General features: G+C 34.8%; 3 protein-coding genes across 6 annotated transcripts; 1 reads left to right on the top strand and 2 right to left on the bottom strand.

The window, feature by feature from the left end:
* Window positions 1-84: 84 nt before the first annotated feature.
* Window positions 85-4,703, bottom strand: LOC114412123 (nudix hydrolase 14, chloroplastic-like). Its single transcript, XM_028375914.1, has 7 exons — window positions 4,350-4,703; window positions 3,991-4,096; window positions 1,786-1,863; window positions 1,534-1,626; window positions 1,341-1,433; window positions 1,067-1,165; window positions 85-585 (listed from the first exon to the last, which is right to left on the bottom strand). The coding sequence occupies exons 1-7, from the start codon at window positions 4,556-4,558 to the stop codon at window positions 349-351; spliced, it is 915 nt and encodes a 304-aa protein (XP_028231715.1). The 5' UTR covers window positions 4,559-4,703; the 3' UTR covers window positions 85-348.
* Window positions 4,704-7,813: 3,110 nt separating this feature from the next.
* On the top strand, window positions 7,814-9,636 carry LOC114412122 (probable sugar phosphate/phosphate translocator At1g12500). Its single transcript, XM_028375913.1, has 2 exons — window positions 7,814-9,273; window positions 9,390-9,636. Exon 1 carries the CDS (start codon window positions 8,145-8,147, stop codon window positions 9,207-9,209), a length of 1,065 nt encoding a protein of 354 aa, XP_028231714.1. The 5' UTR covers window positions 7,814-8,144; the 3' UTR covers window positions 9,210-9,273; window positions 9,390-9,636.
* Window positions 9,637-12,704: 3,068 nt separating this feature from the next.
* On the bottom strand, window positions 12,705-19,905 carry LOC114412121 (protein TPX2-like). 4 transcript variants are annotated; one of them, XR_003666588.1, is made up of 19 exons: window positions 19,613-19,905; window positions 19,340-19,504; window positions 18,382-18,468; window positions 17,630-17,771; window positions 17,199-17,304; window positions 16,513-16,563; window positions 16,071-16,168; window positions 15,894-15,969; window positions 15,741-15,803; window positions 15,501-15,584; window positions 15,292-15,350; window positions 15,109-15,190; window positions 14,422-14,487; window positions 14,266-14,328; window positions 13,968-14,045; window positions 13,553-13,629; window positions 13,292-13,445; window positions 12,924-12,950; window positions 12,705-12,835 (listed from the first exon to the last, which is right to left on the bottom strand). XR_003666588.1 is itself a non-coding variant. In XM_028375912.1 (17 exons), the coding sequence occupies exons 1-17, from the start codon at window positions 19,803-19,805 to the stop codon at window positions 13,427-13,429; spliced, it is 1,509 nt and encodes a 502-aa protein (XP_028231713.1). In that variant the 5' UTR covers window positions 19,806-19,905; the 3' UTR covers window positions 13,032-13,426. The 4 variants fall into 4 exon arrangements, 1 of the variants encoding a protein (XP_028231713.1); XR_003666587.1 differs by having other exon boundaries at window positions 12,705-12,950; XR_003666589.1 differs by lacking the exons at window positions 12,705-12,835; window positions 12,924-12,950 and adding an exon at window positions 13,032-13,239 and having other exon boundaries at window positions 13,343-13,445.
* Between the last annotated feature and the right edge of the window lie 257 nt (window positions 19,906-20,162).

Below are 20,162 nucleotides of genomic sequence, written 5' to 3'. Positions count from 1 at the left end.
ATAAAATGTCATCTACTTTGGAATCGTAATCCTGTGAGACACGTTAGCAACATATAACATCGTTTAAATAACAAACACAAGAGGTGAAAGACAATAATAAACATGCTCATTAGCTTACAAGGATGCAACTAAGAATCTCTTGGCAAGAGATATTTCCAACGAATGCAAAACGTATCAATAACAATTTAAGTCTTTTGTTGTTAGGCAGAGCATGCAACACGGATAAAAAGATAGACTCAAAAAAATCAAATTTCAACAAATTTTTAATTTCTAATACTCTCTTGAGGTTTGTATGAAGGCTACTAAATTTGGAATAGCCCTTCTCTTTGAGAATCATAAAAAAGGCTACTATGTAGACAAAGCAGGCAATAGCCCTTCTTTCATAGCCATTTCTAACAGTGCAACAGCCACCAGAACTTTGCAATCTGCAGTTGTGTGCCAAAGTTTCTTGTATGGTACTACACGCACCTTAATTAGCTCCCCATGTTCACGAAGACCTGTCTCTTTACCTTGTAGTTGTGATATTATCTCTTTATCAACACGCCCTCTGTACAGAAAAATACTGATTTCTTCATCACATCCTCCCTTACCACAAAAAAAAAAAAGGTGAAGGTTAGATGTCCAAATGATAAAAGCAACAAGGACAAACTCTGTCAGCTAAATGTAGAAAGAATTGTAGTGTTGAGATAGTTTCAATAGTTCCTTAAGCTTTCTGAAACATTTTAACCAATTAACTTGATAAAAAGTTAACTCGGAGCAAATCATTTGAACAAATTAGTGTAGTAATAAATTATTTTCAGTATGTAGTGGTATAAGGCTCATCTGCAAGGTTTATTGATTATTGATTAATAGTTAGAATATTAGAGCCTCAAATGATCAGAAATTGAACTGCATGCTAATTGGTTGCTAAATGCAACATCTTAACATAAAACAACAATGCCATGATACTAAACTATACTCATATTACCATGCCAAATTATTACAAAAATTTGCATAGTGCGGATCATGAAATTTGAAAAAGCAAAAAGAGCAATAAGGTCCTTAGGCAAAAGGCTCAGAAACACACCCCGGAAGGGAAAACTTTGCATCCAGTTGCAGAGTCAAGGAAAGCAGTGAGGTCAACCATGTCTCCTACATTTAACTTCATACCAATCTCTTCTTCAACCTATCATAGTCATAAATACAAGAAAAATTATGTAATTTAAAACAGTTACATCACTAGGAAAGACAAATAAAAATGTCAGACATACAAGTGAAAAAGGCCATAAAACATGCACTTTCAGTACAGCTATGTATCAAAACAAAAATAAGTAGTGGATGAGAGGGAGAGAGAAATAGACCTCACGAACTGCAGTACCAACAAAATCACCTTTGTCATCATCCAACATTCCAGCAGGCAATTCCAAAATAATTCTTCCAACAGGAACCCTTGCCTTACAAATAAGAATATCCAACATAACAATAGCCATAACATGAAAATCCAGTTATAAAATATAATTAAATAAAAAAAAACAGCAAGGCACCAGCATCTACCTGTTCAGTAAGAACAGCATAAGTCTCACCCTCTGATTCCAGGAGCATCAACACAGCCACAGCTGGTCCTCTTGCAAACACAATACCTGGAACCTAATAATGCTTTAGTTTAATATAAAAGAATGAAATCAGCATTAGGTGTACTAAGTCTAAAAGTAGACAATATGCATACTGGTTCGCAGCTCACTGCCATTACTAACACAGGAAAACATGCCAACATAGATTTATACTTGTATGTAAACCATCTCATACCATTTTCCCTGTTTCCTTGTCAAAAATGTCAGCTTTGAACTTGAGAAACCCAATGCGCTTTCCAAACATGTCTACTCCCTGTTTATTTCAAAAAATTCCACCAATTTTTTGTTAATTATTAGGACACGTGAATAAATCTAGGAATAGAATACAAAGTGAATATCCTTTTACAGTTTTACTTATATTCCCCCTTAAAAAATCCTTAAATGATCAATATCAATATTGTTCTGGGCAAGGTAAAGGTTACCAACATAATACCCAGCATGATCAAAACCAACCATCTCCCCAATGAATCTAAGATAGATGCCCCATGCCCCTTACATTAGGGGTGTTCAAAAACCCCGATTATACAAAACCAATCCATAACGGTCCATATCCAAACCACTTTAAATCCATTTTAATGGATTGGTTTTATATCCAAATCCAAATTTTTGGATTTTAAATCAAATCCAATTATTTAAATAGGGATTGGATATTTTACTGGATTTTCAAATTTTATAGCATTCCTCCAAAATAACTTTGGTCGAGGTCAGCCGAAAGCAATTTTTAGCCGACATCAGTTGAGGTTATTTTTCGAACGACATTGACTAAGGTTATTTTTTTATATACGTCAACCAGAGTTTTCTCGACCAGCATTGGTTGATAATGTTTCTCAGCCGACCTCACTAGAGACTATTTTTCGGAGGACATTGGCTGGAGTTTTTTTCAGCTAACATTGGTTGAGGCTATTTTTTTGCCAATGTTGTCCAGAGTTTTTTTTACCAATGCCGATTGATGATGTTTTTCGACCGACATCGGCCGAGGTTGTTTTTCAATTGATGTCAGCTAGAGGTTTTTTCAGCCAACATTAGTCAAAACTATTTTTTTGTCAATGTCGTCTAAAGTTTTTCAGATGATGTTGACTAATAATTTTTTCGACCGGCATCGATTGAGGCTATTTTTCGGTCATTGTCAGCTAGGGTTTTTTGCGATTGACGTCAATCGAAACTATTTTTTGGCCGACATTGACTAAGGTTTGTTTTTCGACCGAGACTATTTTAACCGATGCCAGCAAGGGTCTTTTTGGCCGACGTCAAGCGATGATGTTTTTTGGCCAACATCGGCCATGACTATTTTTTTGGCCGACATCGACTAGGATTTTTTTGGCTAACTTTGATCGAGGCTATTTTTTGTTGGTGCCAATGACCCAAGCCGACATCGGAAAAAAATAGCTCTGATCAACGTCACTTGAAAAATAGTTTTAGTTGATGTCAACCAAAAAGCATCACTAGCTAACATTGACCAGAAAATATCCTAGCCGATATCAGCCAAAAATAGCCCTGGACAATGTCGGCAAAAAACATGATCGGTCGATGTCAGCCAAAAAAACATCATTGGCTAATCTTGACCAAAAAAAACCTAGCCGACGTCAACTGAAAAATAACCCGGCCGACGTCGATCGAAAAAAACCCTAGCCGACGTCAACCGAAAAATAGCCATAACTGACATCGACCAAAAAAATCCTAGCCTGTCAACAAAAACAATAGCCCTACCTAACCTAGACTGAAAATAGCCCATCAATGTCGGTAGAAAAAATCATTGACCGACATTGACTGAAAAAACCCAGCCAACCTCGACCAAAAAATAGTTCCACATTGATCTTAAATAGCCGGTCGACATCGGCCAAAAATAACCTTAGTAGAAGTTGACAAAAAACAGTCATGATCGAAGTCAGCTAAAAGTACCCCTAGCCGAGGTAGGTTGAAAATGGTTTTGAACTATAAACCGGTTTTAAAACCATTTTAAACCAATTTTTAAAAAATCCAAACCACTTTTATCCACATACGTGGATATGGATTTTAAATCTGATCCATTTAATTGGATATGAATTGGATTTTTGAAAATCCAATCCATGAACACCCCTACTTTACATTTAGTATCTCACATAGAGCACCATCTAAGTGGAAGCCACAACCATCTCCCAACCTTATTTATTAGGCCAAGGAGGAAGAGTCCTAATCATATATTTTAGGAAATAACTGTCTTCTAAGGACTACAGTCTTAGTTAAGCCCTCAAAGGAAACAGTAAAAGAAAATACACATGATGAGAGCTTCAAATAAGTTTCTTGCCATGCGTTCTAGACTTTGGGGCAAGTAATGCAAAGAAAACTTATTTAATGAACAAAGGATACTTCATCCAAAATTTTAGCTCAATAACTTGATTACCTGAATTAGAACTTGTCTCAGAGCCAAGGTACCATCAGCTAGAACCCCATTCTCAGTTTGCAAGTTATGCAACCACTGCTTGAATAAAGAGCATTCAACAGCACTCCTGCAAGGGAAAACATCAAAAACCCATATTTGATTAAATCTATGCCTTTCGCGCAGCACTATCAAAATCATATTTTTCCTTATAAAAATTGAAACTTTCTAGTTTATAACTTGAATTAACATAAAATAAAACAGACAGTAATACTATTTTTTATTTAAAAAACCAAAAACAAAAAAACCGGGAACATGACTTTATCATAATGATTTTCCCTAAAGAACTATGGATTATAAAAAGAGAAAATGTAATGAGTTACCAGAAATCAGAAGGGGAGACACCGGGGGCAGCAACTACGTGAACGGGTTCATTGTGTTTATTGGGCAGTGTGATGGTGTGGGTCAAGGAAGTTGACTCGGTTGACATCTTGCAGGAGAAACCCTTATTCTTCTTCGAAACCCAATTTGAGGAGTGAAGCGGAGTGAACCTTTTCAGTGCACCGCATACACTGCGAATATTCATAGCCATGGAAGCATTTGCTTCAGCTTCACAAATATGATGAATGGCTTCCAACAATGCTCTTTTGGGCTTTATGAACAAGGCCTTTTCTGGCCCACGCCCGGGAACGATTGAACCGGATGAATGACACTAAACCAGGGAATAAACCATCAATTTGGTTTCATAAGGCATGATATGATAAGAGTAAAATAAATTTGGTTTCATAAGACATGAATAGCACAAAATAAGGGAATAAACCAACCATGCTCTTTAATACTTTTTTATATGTAGAAATGAAACATAAATACTAGAAACTTTACATCAATTTACGCACATTTTGTTCAATCCAACCGAGTTGAATCATCTGATAAAAAAATAATAGTTTAAAAATGAACTTCGTGATTTATTTTGAATTAGAATTTTACTCTCAAAAAATTAAACCAACAACGATTACTTAACTTGCTTCCTTAGAGGACTTGAGTCGTGAGAAAGTGTTTTGGGTATTAAATATTCTTAGTTTTTGTAAGTTTATTTTAGTATAACCATAAGGTCATACATCGTAAATATCTAATGTAACAGATAAAGAAACATAAGTATATAAACATATCATGTTGTCACAATTATCAGAACACCCACGACTCAAAATATAAACTAAAACGCATGAGATTAAGTTTTTTCTTTGACATCATACTCAATACCGATATGATCTTCACCTACAAATGACAATCGATCCAAACACATAACTAACGCACCAATAAAAGGAAGTGAGAATCATTCTCGCACCAACATATATAAAAACATAGCACGGGCAATAAATAAAATACACATAATCATAGGTTTTCATACGTGAATCACATATAGCTCATACAATTCATTAATAAAATCACTCACTCAACATGTGATGCAATTTCCTCTTGACTATGCTTCACATGTCATGTGGTAGCAACTTTATATTATGAACAAACAATTATCTAATTCATCAAAACAAAACAAAAAATAGTTAGATTGGTTAATTACTCATAAAATTTTATTTTATTTCAAGACTACCCATAACATTAAATGGTGTAAGAGGTAATTATTTTCAAGAAATATTTCTTCAACCAATGTATATATTTTTTTTTTGTTGACATTTCAATGCACTCACTTTCATGGGAAATGAGTTAATATCATTAATAAACCTCACAACTAATTAGGGGTAAAAAGAAAATTTAACAATAAAGTAATTCTATGTTTCTTATAATTAGAAGAAAAAAATATTACTATTTATTTCTTATATACAAGACCAAAAGTAGCAATTTAAGTAGCACATGTCTATTCATAAGGAGTGTCATCAACATCGATGACCTTGATATATACCACTCTACCTAATACGATACTTACTAGTGACTCGTTAAGATTATTTGATTTTTCAAGTAAATTTTGACTCATGGGATCAACATGACTTGTTGGAACTTCCACACCAGATTTTAAAAACCCTCAAAGTCTAGATTAAACTTGTTATAACTTCCACCATATATGATGCATATATAATTCACCACAATAAACTCTCAAAATATTACTATAAATGTCTCATACTCTTCATGCCCACAATGATTCCAAAGATGTCATTGTTACATCTTGGTCCTAAATTTATAAGTGAGTCAATTCCAATCTTTCATAGATTGGGTCACTCACAATTATAATACCACTCAAACTTATTCTTGTCATCTTATAGGTTAGATCCTCCGTTTCAATAACTTTTAACTACATCTGATTGTTCATACTCATAAATCACCATACCTATACATCACAATCCATGCTATAACATTTTATACACCAAAAATGGACCACAAACACAATTAAAATTATGTGGAAAGTGAGTAAGCAATAGGAAAAACTAAAAAAAAATCTAATATCAATTTTTTTTAATTGTTCATGATACTATTTTCTCATGTAACTTTTACTATATTTATAATTTGTTTTTGGTTTGAACATCAATTATGATTCTAGCTTTCCATGTAAGTTAATTTAATAGGATAGATTTCACGTGTTAAATCAATAAAAAAATAGTTAAAAATTGTATCCCAAATTAAAAATAATCACTATTTTGAAATATAACATTATCCTAAATTTAAGAGATAAAAATTCAAAATAAATATTTAAAAAAAATAAAAGATCAAAGAAAATTTCATTAAAAACAAAAGACCCAAATATATTTTATCTAAATAATGAGCTAACAATAAATTTAATGCATTCATATAATCGATCAAAAGTTGTATATAATTCGCTTAAATCAAAGATCCGATTATTCTTCAGGTTGTTCTTTAATTGTCACGATGCAGCATTAGCATTTCACTCTCAGCAATGCACGGCTTACAAGGAATTTTACATTGACTAAACAAGATGGCATCCGAATTAGTTAATTATTAATTAATTAATTAATTAATTCTCCACAGACTCGATCTTAAGCAACCGAATGACAGAATATACTAAGTGTATCACGTAAGAAATGTTTTAATATTTACAAATAAGAAAAGAAATGTTTTAATATTTTAAAGATAGTGACATGAGAATAAAAATGTGACGTATATAATTAAAGAAAAAAATTGCACATTCTTTTTCGGAGAATATTATTTTTTATTATTTTAAATATTAAATCATTAATAAGTAAGATAAGAATAATTATTTTCTATTTTAATAGTTGAAAATATCTTTTGTAATAATTAATTATAAAACTATTAAACGACAATTGACGGTGAGTATATTATTTTTAAGAAAATAAAATAGTACTATAATAACTAAGTACTACTGTATATTTTACACTCGATCCTTAAAAGAAGTGATTTAATTAGAAATTCTAAACTCTACTTTAGACCCCGGATTTTCAGTGAACCCATGGAATCAAACAAAATCACATTATATTCTGTGAGAAAGAGTCCTAAGATTTAGAGCAGCAGTCAAAGGTCTTGCTTATAGTGCTACGGAGGTGTTTTAATAGTAATTTATTTCAAGCCGTTAAAAAAAATAAAAATAAAAAACCATAAGACTACTAATTGTTTATATAATAAAAAAAATTATTTTTAATTTTTTTCACGTACAAAATTTATTTGATTAACATATCATAAATGAAATTAATTTCTAACTAGAAAGTGAAGAGACACCTCATAGCTAAGAAAGGAAAAGGTAAATAAAAATTCTAACAATGAATAGAGAATTTGAGAAGAAAAAAAAAGAAAAGAAAAGATGATGTTATTCTTATTCTTATCCCCAATCCAATCCTACAAGTATCCCACTCAACACCACACCGACACACAACCTGAACATGTGCAGAAGTGATTCTCAAACGCCATCCATCCATCCATCTTTCCCAAAGCCAAACAAGGTGTGGTCCACCCAAAGCCTCTTCTTTTATTATCATTCTTATTTGTCCATCCAACGGCCCCAAATCCCCCCACCCCTAGCAAATCTGATCAGCCACCGTACGATCTATAATTATTCCCCCCATTTCTTCCTTCCCAGCAGCTCTTATCACTCTCCCTAACACCACCATCCCCAACTCCACTTCAGATCTGGCACCATCACCCCAAACCTAAAAAACAAAACATCATCGTACTATTTCCCATTTGGCGGCGCGGCGATGGTGGAGGCGCAGACATGGACGACGCGGCGAATGAGCAACCCTCGGCTGGACACCAGCACGACGGACCAAGTACTGGACATTCCCCCCACACCCCCGGGGGAGCTCCGCAACAGCTTCGGATCGAACCCTAACAACCTCTCCCCGACCCTGTTAACTGCTCTCATCATTTCATCTTGGTACCTCTCGAACATCGGAGTTCTTCTCTTAAACAAGTACCTCCTCAGCTTCTACGGCTACCGCTTCCCTATCTTCCTCACAATGCTCCACATGCTATCATGCGCCGCTTATTCCTACGCCTCCATCAACTTCCTTGAACTCGTTCCTCTCCAGCACATCCACTCCAAGAAGCAGTTCCTCAAGATCTTCGCTCTCAGCGCCATCTTCTGCTTCTCCGTCGTCTGCGGCAACACCTCCCTCCGCTACCTCCCCGTCTCCTTCAACCAGGCCATCGGCGCAACGACCCCGTTCTTCACCGCGATTTTTGCGTTTTTGATCACATGCAAGAAGGAGACTGGGGAGGTTTACCTCGCCCTGTTGCCGGTGGTGTTCGGTATCGTCGTGGCGAGCAACAGTGAACCCCTTTTTCATTTGTTTGGGTTTCTGGTCTGTGTCGGTTCCACCGCTGGTCGCGCTTTGAAGTCTGTGGTTCAGGGGATTTTGTTGACTTCTGAAGCGGAGAAGCTTCACTCCATGAACTTGCTTCTCTACATGGCACCCTTGGCGGCGATGATTTTGTTGCCGTTCACGCTCTACATTGAAGGAAATGTGCTGGCTTTGACTATTGAGAAGGCGAAAGGTGACCCCTTTATTGTGTTCTTGCTGCTTGGGAATGCCACCGTGGCTTATTTGGTGAACTTGACGAATTTCTTGGTGACGAAGCACACGAGTGCTTTGACGCTGCAGGTGTTGGGGAATGCCAAGGCGGCGGTGGCGGCGGTGGTTTCGGTTTTGATCTTCAGGAATCCGGTGACGGTTATGGGAATGGCCGGGTTCGGAATCACCATAATGGGGGTGGTGCTTTACAGTGAGGCCAAGAAGAGGTCCAAAGTTACGACTCATTGATTCATTCGCACGCACGCCGTTTTGGTTTCTTTTTTGGCTTTTATCATAACACCTTATTCTTCGGGTATTTTTCTTTCTTTCTTTGTTTTTATTGATATTGCACAATTTAGTTTGATTTAATTTTATCATTATATTTCCGTGGAATTGGGTCGAATTAATTACAGCAATTGGACTGTATAGGAAGGAAGGAAGGAGAAGCAGAAAATGGGGTGGGAGTGGGAGGGATTATTATTACTTGGTGTTGTTGTTGGGTTTCTGTTGGCCGTTGTGTAAGCTTATATATGAAACGCTCTATGCCCTTTGGCAACATACATAAAAACGTTCAAAGAACGAAAAACCTTATGTGTATTTGGCTAGGGAGGAAAATTCTCCCTCCCTGCATTTTGTTGATCACATCATCATCCATTTTTTTTTGGCTTTTTTGTCATTCGGTGTTTTGTTAGCTTTAATTTTGATTCGTTTGTGAGGTTCGAGCTAATTGATTGTATCTAGGGCTGAACTCCTCAATCAAACTGCTTCATAATAATTCACTGATGGAGTAATATTAAGAATTCAAACATGGGATTTGATTGTGTTTATTTGTCTGTATTAAGGTATTTTACTTTCTTTTGTATTGCTTTGAATTTCATTGAAATTATCACTAAACTCAAGCTTCCAACATCACATATATATAGTCATTTCACTTATGCAGTGGCTACTATATTTACTTTTAAAATAATTGTGAAGCAGGAAGGAGTACCCTGAAATCAGTCTTAGTAAATAGCTTAGTTAATATTCAGACTTGCGAGTATTGATCAAAATTTTGCAAGTCACGAATGATCAGTTTAAGATACTTTTGGAAGTTTACATTTCAAGGCCACTTGTTCTGAATGTATTAGTATCTACAGAAACTTGATGGACTTAGCCAAGTTTAGTGAAAATTATTTCATGCTTTCAGCACAAAACTTGTTACACCTGAGCTGGATTTTGTTTCTCTTCTTATAGAACCATTATTAAGTAGAATTCATTTTCTACAATTAAATTAAATTGTGCATTGCTTGGTTCCAAATGTATGAGTTAGTATCAAACTATCAATTGAGTTGATATTGGGAACTATATTTCTTGGCTTTCTTATGGTGTATATTAATATCTAGGTATGTTACCATAATAGTATCATTTTATGCTTAATTTAGCTATGGTGACAAGTCTCAATGTTTATTCCCATATTCATTCATATGGGAATGATATTAAGACTTGTCACCACAACTAAATGAGCTTAAAATGTCCATGGGGTCTAGTTCAGTTGGTTGAGCAAAATACATGAGTTATTGTAAACCTCTTGAAATTGTCTTCGGTTCCTATGAATAATTTTTTTTTTCCATATTCATTCCTTTCAAATATGTTGTGACAATCAAGATATTTCAATAAATTTTCACTATGGTCTCATAGCACCAAAATTTCAATAAATCTAGTTCTCTATGGTCTCATGCTATCTAATGCACAATATCCATTCAAAGAGATACAGGAAGTCAGTAACAATGCCTCTTCCCTGCCTAAATTTGTACCCGATTGTGCAAGTTTATGTTTTGCTTGCCTTGCTAGGTCAAAGGGTATCTTGGCTGCTAAATTAAGTGAACAGTGGCATCTCTGCAAAGACTGTCATGTTTCACACTCACCACCAGTCACTTGTGTCCTAAACTATGGTTTTAAGTTTCAAGGTGGTTACAGTTCAACAACACCCACCATTCAAAACATTGAAAAATGGCATTCCTTGCATCCATTTGGCCTAATCTCGGAAATTGGTTGCTGTTATGCTATCTTCGTCAAGCTAGTTGAAAGTTGCATTGTGTCTTTCTGAATATAGATATTTAAGATACTTGGTTTGTTAAATTTCCATTCTTGTCAAAGGGCTAGGGAGATGTCCTTGTTTGAAGCCGGTCAAATTGCTATTTAAGTATTTGCTTGGGTCATTTGGAAGTTGCTAATGGCACAATCTATGCAGCTTAATAAATTATCATTCATAAATTGTTTTAGGACTATTATATGGACTTGACTTGTGTACTTGGTCTATGTTAGGTGTGTAATAATGTCACGATTTTGTTTACGCTAAAACAGCATGTGACTTCTTACCTAAAGATTAAATTAATAAGGACCATGTGATCAAATTCAATTCGTGTATTTGTTGGACATAGCAGCACTCCTTTTTCATTTAAAATTCCCCTTTTATAAGGGTAAAACATTAAAAAAAAAAAAAAAGAGGATGTTTTAAAGAGATTGGATTTTGGTTCAGATCGATACTATATTTTCGGAATCATTTGAGCCGTGTTGAGCCGTAGAATATAAAATGTTTAATATAGAAATTCATTTGCTTACGAATTTACAACTTAGTGACCGACAATCAATTTATCAAAATCAAATGCAATGAAACGAATAATTAAACAATGATCACTCTTCAGTATTCATACTCGCCTTAGTTCTAATCCATAGTCATTACGAGAAGAGAAAAAACTTGGGAGTATATTTAAAGAAATAATTGAACAAGTGTAAGTCTTCAACTCTTCATACATGTTAAAAATGGATACCAGCATTATACTCTTCATAATCTTCAATTAGGACTTTCTGTCTAACCATAATCATATCTGTTTCTAATCCCTTACGACTTAGGAGTATAGTGCCTGAACTGAAGTTTATCAATCTTGTTTATAGTGTTAGTATGACAAAGTCAAAAAACTTAGTCCGGCCAGAGGTGGATTCAGTGACATTAAACTTCCAACAAATCATTCAGCCAAAAGCATTAAAACAATTTCTCACCGAAACTCTGGAGTATAGTGCCTGTCATTTGGATTAAATGAAACGCGTTTACCATCTTTGGAACACTCGAATAAAAATCCGGGCTTTTGTTTTGTACCCCTTTTGAGTGAGTGAGAGCGGTAGTGTGTGGCAGAGAGAAAATTTTTATTAAAGATGAGCAGTCATATTTTTCGATAAAAATATAAAATAAATTACAACAAAATTAAGGTATGAATAGAAAATATAGGGTTAAAAAACATCCTAGAATTCCTCGCACTCCATGCAATGCAACGTTGTCGATAATTTGGTCTTGACTAACCTCTTGGAATGTATCTCCTACCGCCGAGGCACGTCAAACCTAGTATATTAAATTTGAACTGTTACTTTTCTTACATCATGCGTTCATTTTTATCTATTTTATTACTTAAATTTAATTTATCTCAATTTGAATTTTCACAAATTATATCAAATTAATAGACACAAAAGTGTCTTCAATTACAAATTCTATTTATATAACTTCCTCTTCAATTTTTAAAATTCATTCCTGTTGATCAATCCCAATATATTAAATTTAAATGTTCAATCAAGATTGAAGATGTCTCTTAATATGCCACATTTTTTTTTGAAAATGTCATTTTTTAAGTAACTTGCATTTTTTTTTAAAGTCTAATTAGGGATTGTCTAATTAATTGATGTGAAATCGTGGGCCTTCTTACGGAATAGATGACCAACAAACATCTGGTCATCCAACTTGGGCTTGCCTTTTACACAGATTAGATCAGAAGGGAAGCAATGAGCGTTGAGGTTGAATTACGACCAAACTCGGTTAAGGTTAAGGCAGTAGATAGCTTCCCAAACTGTGAGATATGAGAAGGGATCAATACACAATGTCCCAAGTTTTGTACTATGAAGAAATGAAGCTTTAATAGAACAGTCGATTTATACCAAAGGTTAAGACAAGGCCCACCATTCCTGAAAGTAGGAGTAAATAAATTATGTGTTAATGCTATGAAAAGCGAACGAAACTTGCATAAGCTTAAGACAACACAACACTCGCCTTAAATGATATATTTTTTTGAATTATCAGGGTAAGTTAATAGAAGATACAGCTGTGCACCTAGGACTTGTTCATCTCTAATAATGTGTTTGGTTGAGAGGATGAAAATAGATGAGAAATATTTGAATTACAAGAGTATAGAAAGTGTGAGACCCACTTGGGATCCATCCTATTTCTTCTTTATTTCTCTCCTTCCCCTCTTTACTAAACACAAGAAAAAAAAAATGTAAGATTCTGTGTACAGTAAAAAATATACATCTATCATCCGCATAGAGTTGTTAGGAGACTGTCTGATTCAACTATGTACCGTCAATCTTCATGTCAGCAGCAGCAAAAATTCAAGTCTGATGTCCATAACTAAGCAGGTTGCACATTTTCCCTCGTTTTTTTGTCACCGAATTCCCCAGCTCCTGGATCATTTCAGTTAGAATGTTGAATACATAAGCAATTGATTTTTGTTTCTGGGTGTGAGTTAACAATCGTATTAAACATGAAGAGTAGTGTCAACTGCGCATACCTCCTTGCACCCATCAAACTGATGCAACTGCCATTCCCTCGAGAAGTTTGGTTTGCCCTTAACATAAAAGCCTTCTCCTGCATCATGTGTCAGCTAGATGATGAAATTTAGCATTTATGATGAATCACTAAAAGATAGAAATACTGTAACTTTAAAATATTTAATTAAAAGAAGTTATATGAAAAGCAAAGGCTCAACAGAAGTCATGTTCTTCAGACACTGTTATACTTAAATATATTATTACCTCTTGGTCCGGACAAAAAGAATTTAATATATTTTCTTTTGAGTCCTTGCACCAAGAAACAAAGAACTCAATACAATGCCAAGAGGAAAAATAATCCAACATCATTACGTGTAACTCAAAATTATAGAGGATAATTTACTGGAAAAAAAAAAGGAACATAGAGGGTTAAACCTTTCTACACATCCCAGAATGCTGAGGCAGTTTGAAATGAGATCCATTGTTTGGCTGGCCTTCAGATGTCAGAGACAACTAACATTTTGAGAAAGTTTAAAGATTGAGAATCGTTAAAAAATATCTTTATGGTAAGTAACAATACCAATAGAAATTTCAAGTGGCAAAGTTACAATGCAAAAAAAAAAAAAAAGCACTTAAATTTCCCTGCAAGGTTCAAGAGTTAACTCGAGAAAGTGCATCAAGCCAAAAAGGTAGCCCAAAATATCAATTAAAAACGAAAGAAGCATTAATTCACCTTGCTGAAGAGTTCAATTGGGGGGTCATGCTGAACCTCCTTTTCAGTCTGCAAATCAGATTCCTATATGAATTGAAGCAATGTACACAATCAATAAAATTTTCTACCCAGAAAAAAATCATGGGAAGAGAAAATCAATGAAACACTATGGCTTACCATTGGGACTGTTGTTTCATGTTTGCTGTTATGGAAAACACCACCATTTCCTTTACTTGGAAGTATCTGTAGCCAGACATTTTTGGAAGGAAAGACAAAATTAAATAAAATTGCAAACAAGGGGAACAAAAGAATCTGAACTTCAGAATTCTCTAGGATATCTTCCAGAAGTCACATTACTCTCATACAGAATAACAGTTCCTCTATAATAAAGAAAAGAAAATAAGATGCACTAAATAGAGTTACCTCATAATACATTATATTTCATTCAATATTTTTACAGATATTGCCTTTAGGATTGTGTACAATATTGAGTTCTACAGGAAAGTTTTCTTGACACTATCTGAAATAATGCTATTGTCATGTAGATCTGTCTTGAATATGAATACCTTTTAACAATAAATCAGCTTTATAATGATATATCTATGAGTGAATCTTATACTACTATACTAACTAGTATGAAGGAGATAAATGCTTATGTTTCATGGTATAAGAACACTACAGTCTGTGCAAGTTTTGTTATGTTTTCGTTGAGGCATAAAGATTGTATAAACTATTTCAATCAGAAAAATTTTAAAATTGTCTCTCATCCACAGCCAGAAAATATAATTCAGGTTCATATTTTATTCTTTGCTAACAAGTTATTACCATGTTTCTTATCGAAATTTATCATTGCTGTCTCATTACCTTCTTATTAAGAGACTGAGCTTTAAAAATATGAGTAAAACCCAATCCATCATCAGTTGGTGCAGCAGCAGCAGCAGCAGGTCTATGGACAGAGACAGTATTTTGTAGTTAATGCCATTGTTTAATGAACAGCCATAGTTTGAAGGGACATTTATGACTATCACCACATTTATTAGTGATTACCTTCTTAAATCCTTGATTCTATTTTCTAAAGCAGAAACAGTAGTATGCTTGTCCCAACCCTGCAACCAGATAACTTTGGTCTCAGAAATACTAATCATATCTATTGTGTAACAAGAAAGTAAAACAAGAAAAAGCAAATCAATCATAACATACATAACCAATGTTAATATTTAATATTTAAAATTGTATGAACAAAAAGTTAAATTAACCTTATCAGAATCATCATAGTGAAGTGAAGATGACATAGCAGATGTGTGTTGCATTGCCCTCTCCAAAGTCTTCAAGTGAAATTCCTGAGAAGTGATTACAGAAAACCTGAACTTAAAGATATATAACAGAAATAAAAAGAATCCTAATTAATTGTTCAGTTCTTTTCCTTTATAATCATAGGATGGTGATAAATATGGATGAATGAAGAAACTAAATACTGTATCAGAATTCAGACTTACTTGAAATTCAGGCAATCTTGGAGTGCTCCTTTTGTGAGGTAGCAATGAAGGAGCCTCAAGAATCTAGATTGTGAACATAATTTAGAGGAGACAATGGCAACAATGCACCAAATTAACCAAGCAAAAGTAATTATATCTACAGCAAGAACTAACCTTCCTATTTAATGGGCGAGCTTTGAATCTGGGAGCCGGAACTGTCACATGCTCTGCCTCTCTAACATTTTTGGGTCTGTTAAGCACATGTATTTCTCAATGTCTATTATCTTAACTCTTAAGAAGAGAATTCATCATCAAAATTTCAGTGAACATTACACATCCATGATCACAAACCTTATCCTTTGTCCTCTACGTGCTGTTCTAAGGTCAGGCTCCCTTGGATTAGTAAGCTTCAGCTTCGAACATGCAGAGTTTTGCTCAACAGCGACAGCCTGCAAGAACAGACAAATGTATAGAGTATATCATGTGAACCTCTTTTCTACCACCTCAAGAAACAAGATCATATTCCTTAAAGATATGAAACGCTCTTGCCCTTCCCAATTGCAGTTTAGGCACTTAATAGAGGATACCCTTAACCATTAACAAATCCCACTCAACAACAGTATCAAAATAAAATGAATGTTATTACTTCTTTCTGCAAAATCAAATAAGGAATAACATATGAAGGACAAAAATATGAGTACCGTGCAATTCATATGAAGAGGATACTTGACAATTTTTGTATAATCTACATTAACCAAGGGAAGATTCAACAATTCTGCATTAGGATTCATACCATCATTGGTGCCTTGTGGAAAAAATTGGTTTGCTGCTTCACATCAGAAACCTGTCAAAGAGACAATATAGTAAGCATTTCAAATGCCCTGTCTACAATAAATGTGATGTCAACATTACTCAAGTTCCATTTGAATTCCTGGTCCATGTTTCAAGTACTTCCACACTACCACCCAAACATTGAAGACTAAGGGTACATTTGGGAGTAACATTTTGGCAGGGAAAGGCAAGGGAGGACAAAAAATTTAATTTTAAATTAAGAAAGTTATGTAATGTATGTAAAAATAAACAAAAGATTATGGCATTAAGTTTATGGTAACCTATCATTTTGTTTAGAAAATATTTATTAGAAATGAAAAACTTGCCCTCCCTTTCCTTTCCCTCCAAAACCCAACTCTCAAACACACCCTAAATGTATTTTACTGTTACCCATGAAAAATATCAACTAAGCACTCATAAGTTCCTTAGAGCAATTCTGATACGCACAAATGTAATGATTGTAGGAAAATTTTCATAAGATGCATCATTTGTAACTTACTAGGAACTGCATAAAATTTCACACCATTACATAGTCAACTTTAAGATCAATTTCTGGTATATACTTCAAGAAGCCAAATATGAAGGCAGTTTCTTCAAGTTCAGTATTGTAAATCAGAGAGAGAAGAAAGACTAGAACAACTTGCAGACCTTACACAAGAGACCGCCCTCTAATTTTTGCCGCTTGGCAGCTTGACTTTCTACCCCAGAAGAGATAGATAAATTATGTTCATTCCGAGTTAGTAGCTTCTGAAATCTGAGAATGGAAGAGTTGCAAATATAAGGTTATATGGGTTTTCCCCAGAACCAGAAAAAAAAAAAATCAAAGATATACAGTAATAATACTCCAATAGCTGTACTTATTAAAAGAATATGACTTAATGAATAAAATGCCCATCCAAGTTAGCGAGCACTTTAATGCACCCCTTTGAGCAAACAGAGATAATGTAGTATAGTGCAATAAAATGTTACAATTCAAAATAAATGGCAATTCATATTGTCATTCTACTTCTCCCACCCAAGAAAAAAACCATGTCTCTTTAACTACTAAAAACAAAAAAATTATTCTAATTAATCATCACCTTGAACCGATGTTTTTAGAAGGGCGATTTTGCTTGGCCAATTGACTAGCAGTAGGTTTCATTAGTGTTGAACTCTTTGGTACAGCAGACTTAGCCTTAGAATTCAAATTGTTGCTGATTGTCTTACTGCCAAAGGTAAGTCCTAGAAAAAAACAAAATACATGTCAAGCAGAAATAGAATAAACAAGTTGAGGCAGAGGGAAAAAGGATAAAGGCAGATAGATAGAGAAAATGAGAGAGAATCACAAAATCATAATGTCATAAATAACAGAAACAGAGTAAAAAATAATGTCATGCGTTAAACATATAAACTCAAGTACTTCCACCTAACAGCTTAAGCTTTTGGGAGAGTAAGTTATTGGCATAGTATTAGAACCTAAATGACAACAGGAATTTGATCCCTTCCACCATCATTCATCATAATAAAATCAAATATCAGCAAAAGGTAAAGTGGGATCATACATTGTCTCCACCTTAAGCTTTGGAAGAGTTAATCCTTGGAAACAATGAAACGACAGGTCATACCAGGAATTACCATAGCACAAGAGACAATTGCAACATAAATATGGATTACATATCAAACAATATTATGAGCACCTCATTCTAAATTGATGATGCCAAAATTGCAGTCATGAAACTAATCAGTTGATACTACTTTGATTCACACAAGGATTATAAGATGCTAAGCCACTATACAAATTTACAGTCCTCATATTAGCATCTGGATCATGGTATTGGTATCAGATTGTTACCTGTAGGTACTTGTAGGGACCTTGTACCATCATTTTGTTGAATTCCAGCCAACAAGCCAGAGATATTTTCACCAAGTGTTTTTGGACCTAACAATTACAGAGAAGAAGACATCACCAACAAGCCAAGAGTATGTATTTAGCATAGAAAGCTAGGATACATGACAACTGTATTACAATATAAGCCCATTACATAACAAAGTTTTTAGCTTATTGCTTCCAGAGGAATAGAAATATGTACTTGCAGTTATTTGAGAAGGTCCTCAACGAGAGTATGATAATTTAAAAATTACGCTAAGACTTGTACAAATCCAAGCCTGGTGTACAGTTATGCTCTCTGCTAAGTAGCAGGTGGCGAAAACATGTCCACAATCAAGAGCCATAACTTTTCGTTAAAAAAACTTCAACTAGCAGTTAAAAATGGAAACATCTCAATGTACAGCCCAAACAATTATTCAAGCTCTACATGATTAGCAACAGAGGGACCCTACAGGGGCAGATGTACATACAGAACATCTCAGGGCCAGAAAAATGGTTCCAAATTTCCATCCATTTTCTTAACATTAACAAAAACAATACATAAAGTCATAAATTTTATAGTGTTTGGTTCAGTTTATTTTAGAGAAACAAAAAATTTATTTTTGCTAGTTTGGTGAGAGAGCTGCAGAAAGATAAATTTTATTTCCCCAATGTTTAAGCTATAGTAGTTAGTAAACAAGCTAGCACTATAACAACTAATTACAGAACAATCGATCACCTAAGGTGTAAATAATAAAAAATCAAGAATTCAACAAAGAATGAAGCGCTGGCAAGACAAATAGAATATACAAATATAAGCCGGCGAGTTGATTGCAACGTCGTTTTAGTGTACTTTCAGTGAGAACGTGAGTTGCATGAAGACGGAGAAAACTCAACAGAACTAGTAAACGGCATTCTACAAAGTAAACTTGTTGAGCCATACCACAATTCTCAAAAGCCGTGTCCGAAAATCCAATCCCTAACGGAACACTAGATTTTTCATCATCCACAACATTACTCGCGCATTCCACGTGTTCGGACTTGGGCGAATCGCTAACATCTTCCAAGAACAAATCCTCTCTCGCCACTAGCAGCCTTCTCACAAAAGCTGAACCAAAGAAATGTGAAATTTCAGCAGAAACACTGTTTCGCAGAACGATAAATGAAAAAAACGAAATGCTTCGCAGAAATGCGTTAGAGAGAGAAGAAGACTAACGCGAAGGAGGGTAACCAGCGGCATTTTGAAACCAGAGTTGGGCTTCGTGAGCTTCCGAGGGAGTCTCCGGGCGAGTGAAATCGAAGAACCTTGCAGCGTCGAACTCGTAATCGAGGTCAATTTCATGAGCAATAAACACGTGCTCTATTTCTACGTCTTCTTCATCTTCCTCCATAACCATCGTCATCGACATTATTACGCCTCCCAACGACGTCGCTTAGTAGGTGGAGTGAGTGCAATGTGAGTGAGACTGAGCAGGGCTTTGTTTTGAGGGGCTTTAACTTAAAACAAATCACGGTTTTAATTATTATTTATGTATTTTAAAAAGGAAGATATTTAATTAGTGCGTGGTGAAGAGGAAGGTACCATTCTTTACTTGGAAGGTGCCAGAAGGAGACAAAGCACAGAGCCTTGCAGCTTTTTGAGCCTTTTTTTTAATAATTATTTTTCAATTTCAGTATATGTTTTTTTATTGCGCCGGGACCTGCAAACACAATGTGTGTGTGAGACAAGTGAGTAAGGATCCAAATTTTGAATTTGTTATGGTTTT

Source organism: Glycine soja, chromosome 5, assembly GCF_004193775.1.
Source record: "Glycine soja cultivar W05 chromosome 5, ASM419377v2, whole genome shotgun sequence".
NCBI lineage: Eukaryota > Viridiplantae > Streptophyta > Magnoliopsida > Fabales > Fabaceae > Glycine > Glycine soja.
The sequence above is the reverse complement of the archived record's forward strand: the minus strand, read 5'-3'. Positions and strand labels throughout refer to the sequence as shown.

Coding starts and splice junctions, on each gene's coding strand:
- LOC114412123 (XM_028375914.1), bottom strand. CDS start 4,558: ATGGCTATGAATATTCGCAGTGTATGCGGTGCACTGAAAAGGTTCACT. Junction 1,627..1,785: donor ACAAGGAAACAGGGAAAATG/GTATGAGATGGT, acceptor AAGCATTATTAG/GTTCCAGGTATTGTGTTTGC. Junction 586..1,066: donor GCAAAGTTTTCCCTTCCGGG/GTGTGTTTCTGA, acceptor TTTTGTGGTAAG/GGAGGATGTGATGAAGAAAT.
- LOC114412122 (XM_028375913.1), top strand. CDS start 8,145: ATGGTGGAGGCGCAGACATGGACGACGCGGCGAATGAGCAACCCTCGG.
- LOC114412121 (XM_028375912.1), bottom strand. CDS start 19,805: ATGTCGATGACGATGGTTATGGAGGAAGATGAAGAAGACGTAGAAATA. Junction 15,351..15,500: donor ACTATGATGATTCTGATAAG/GTTAATTTAACT, acceptor ATCTGGTTGCAG/GGTTGGGACAAGCATACTAC. Junction 15,191..15,291: donor AGAATCAAGGATTTAAGAAG/GTAATCACTAAT, acceptor CTCTGTCCATAG/ACCTGCTGCTGCTGCTGCTG.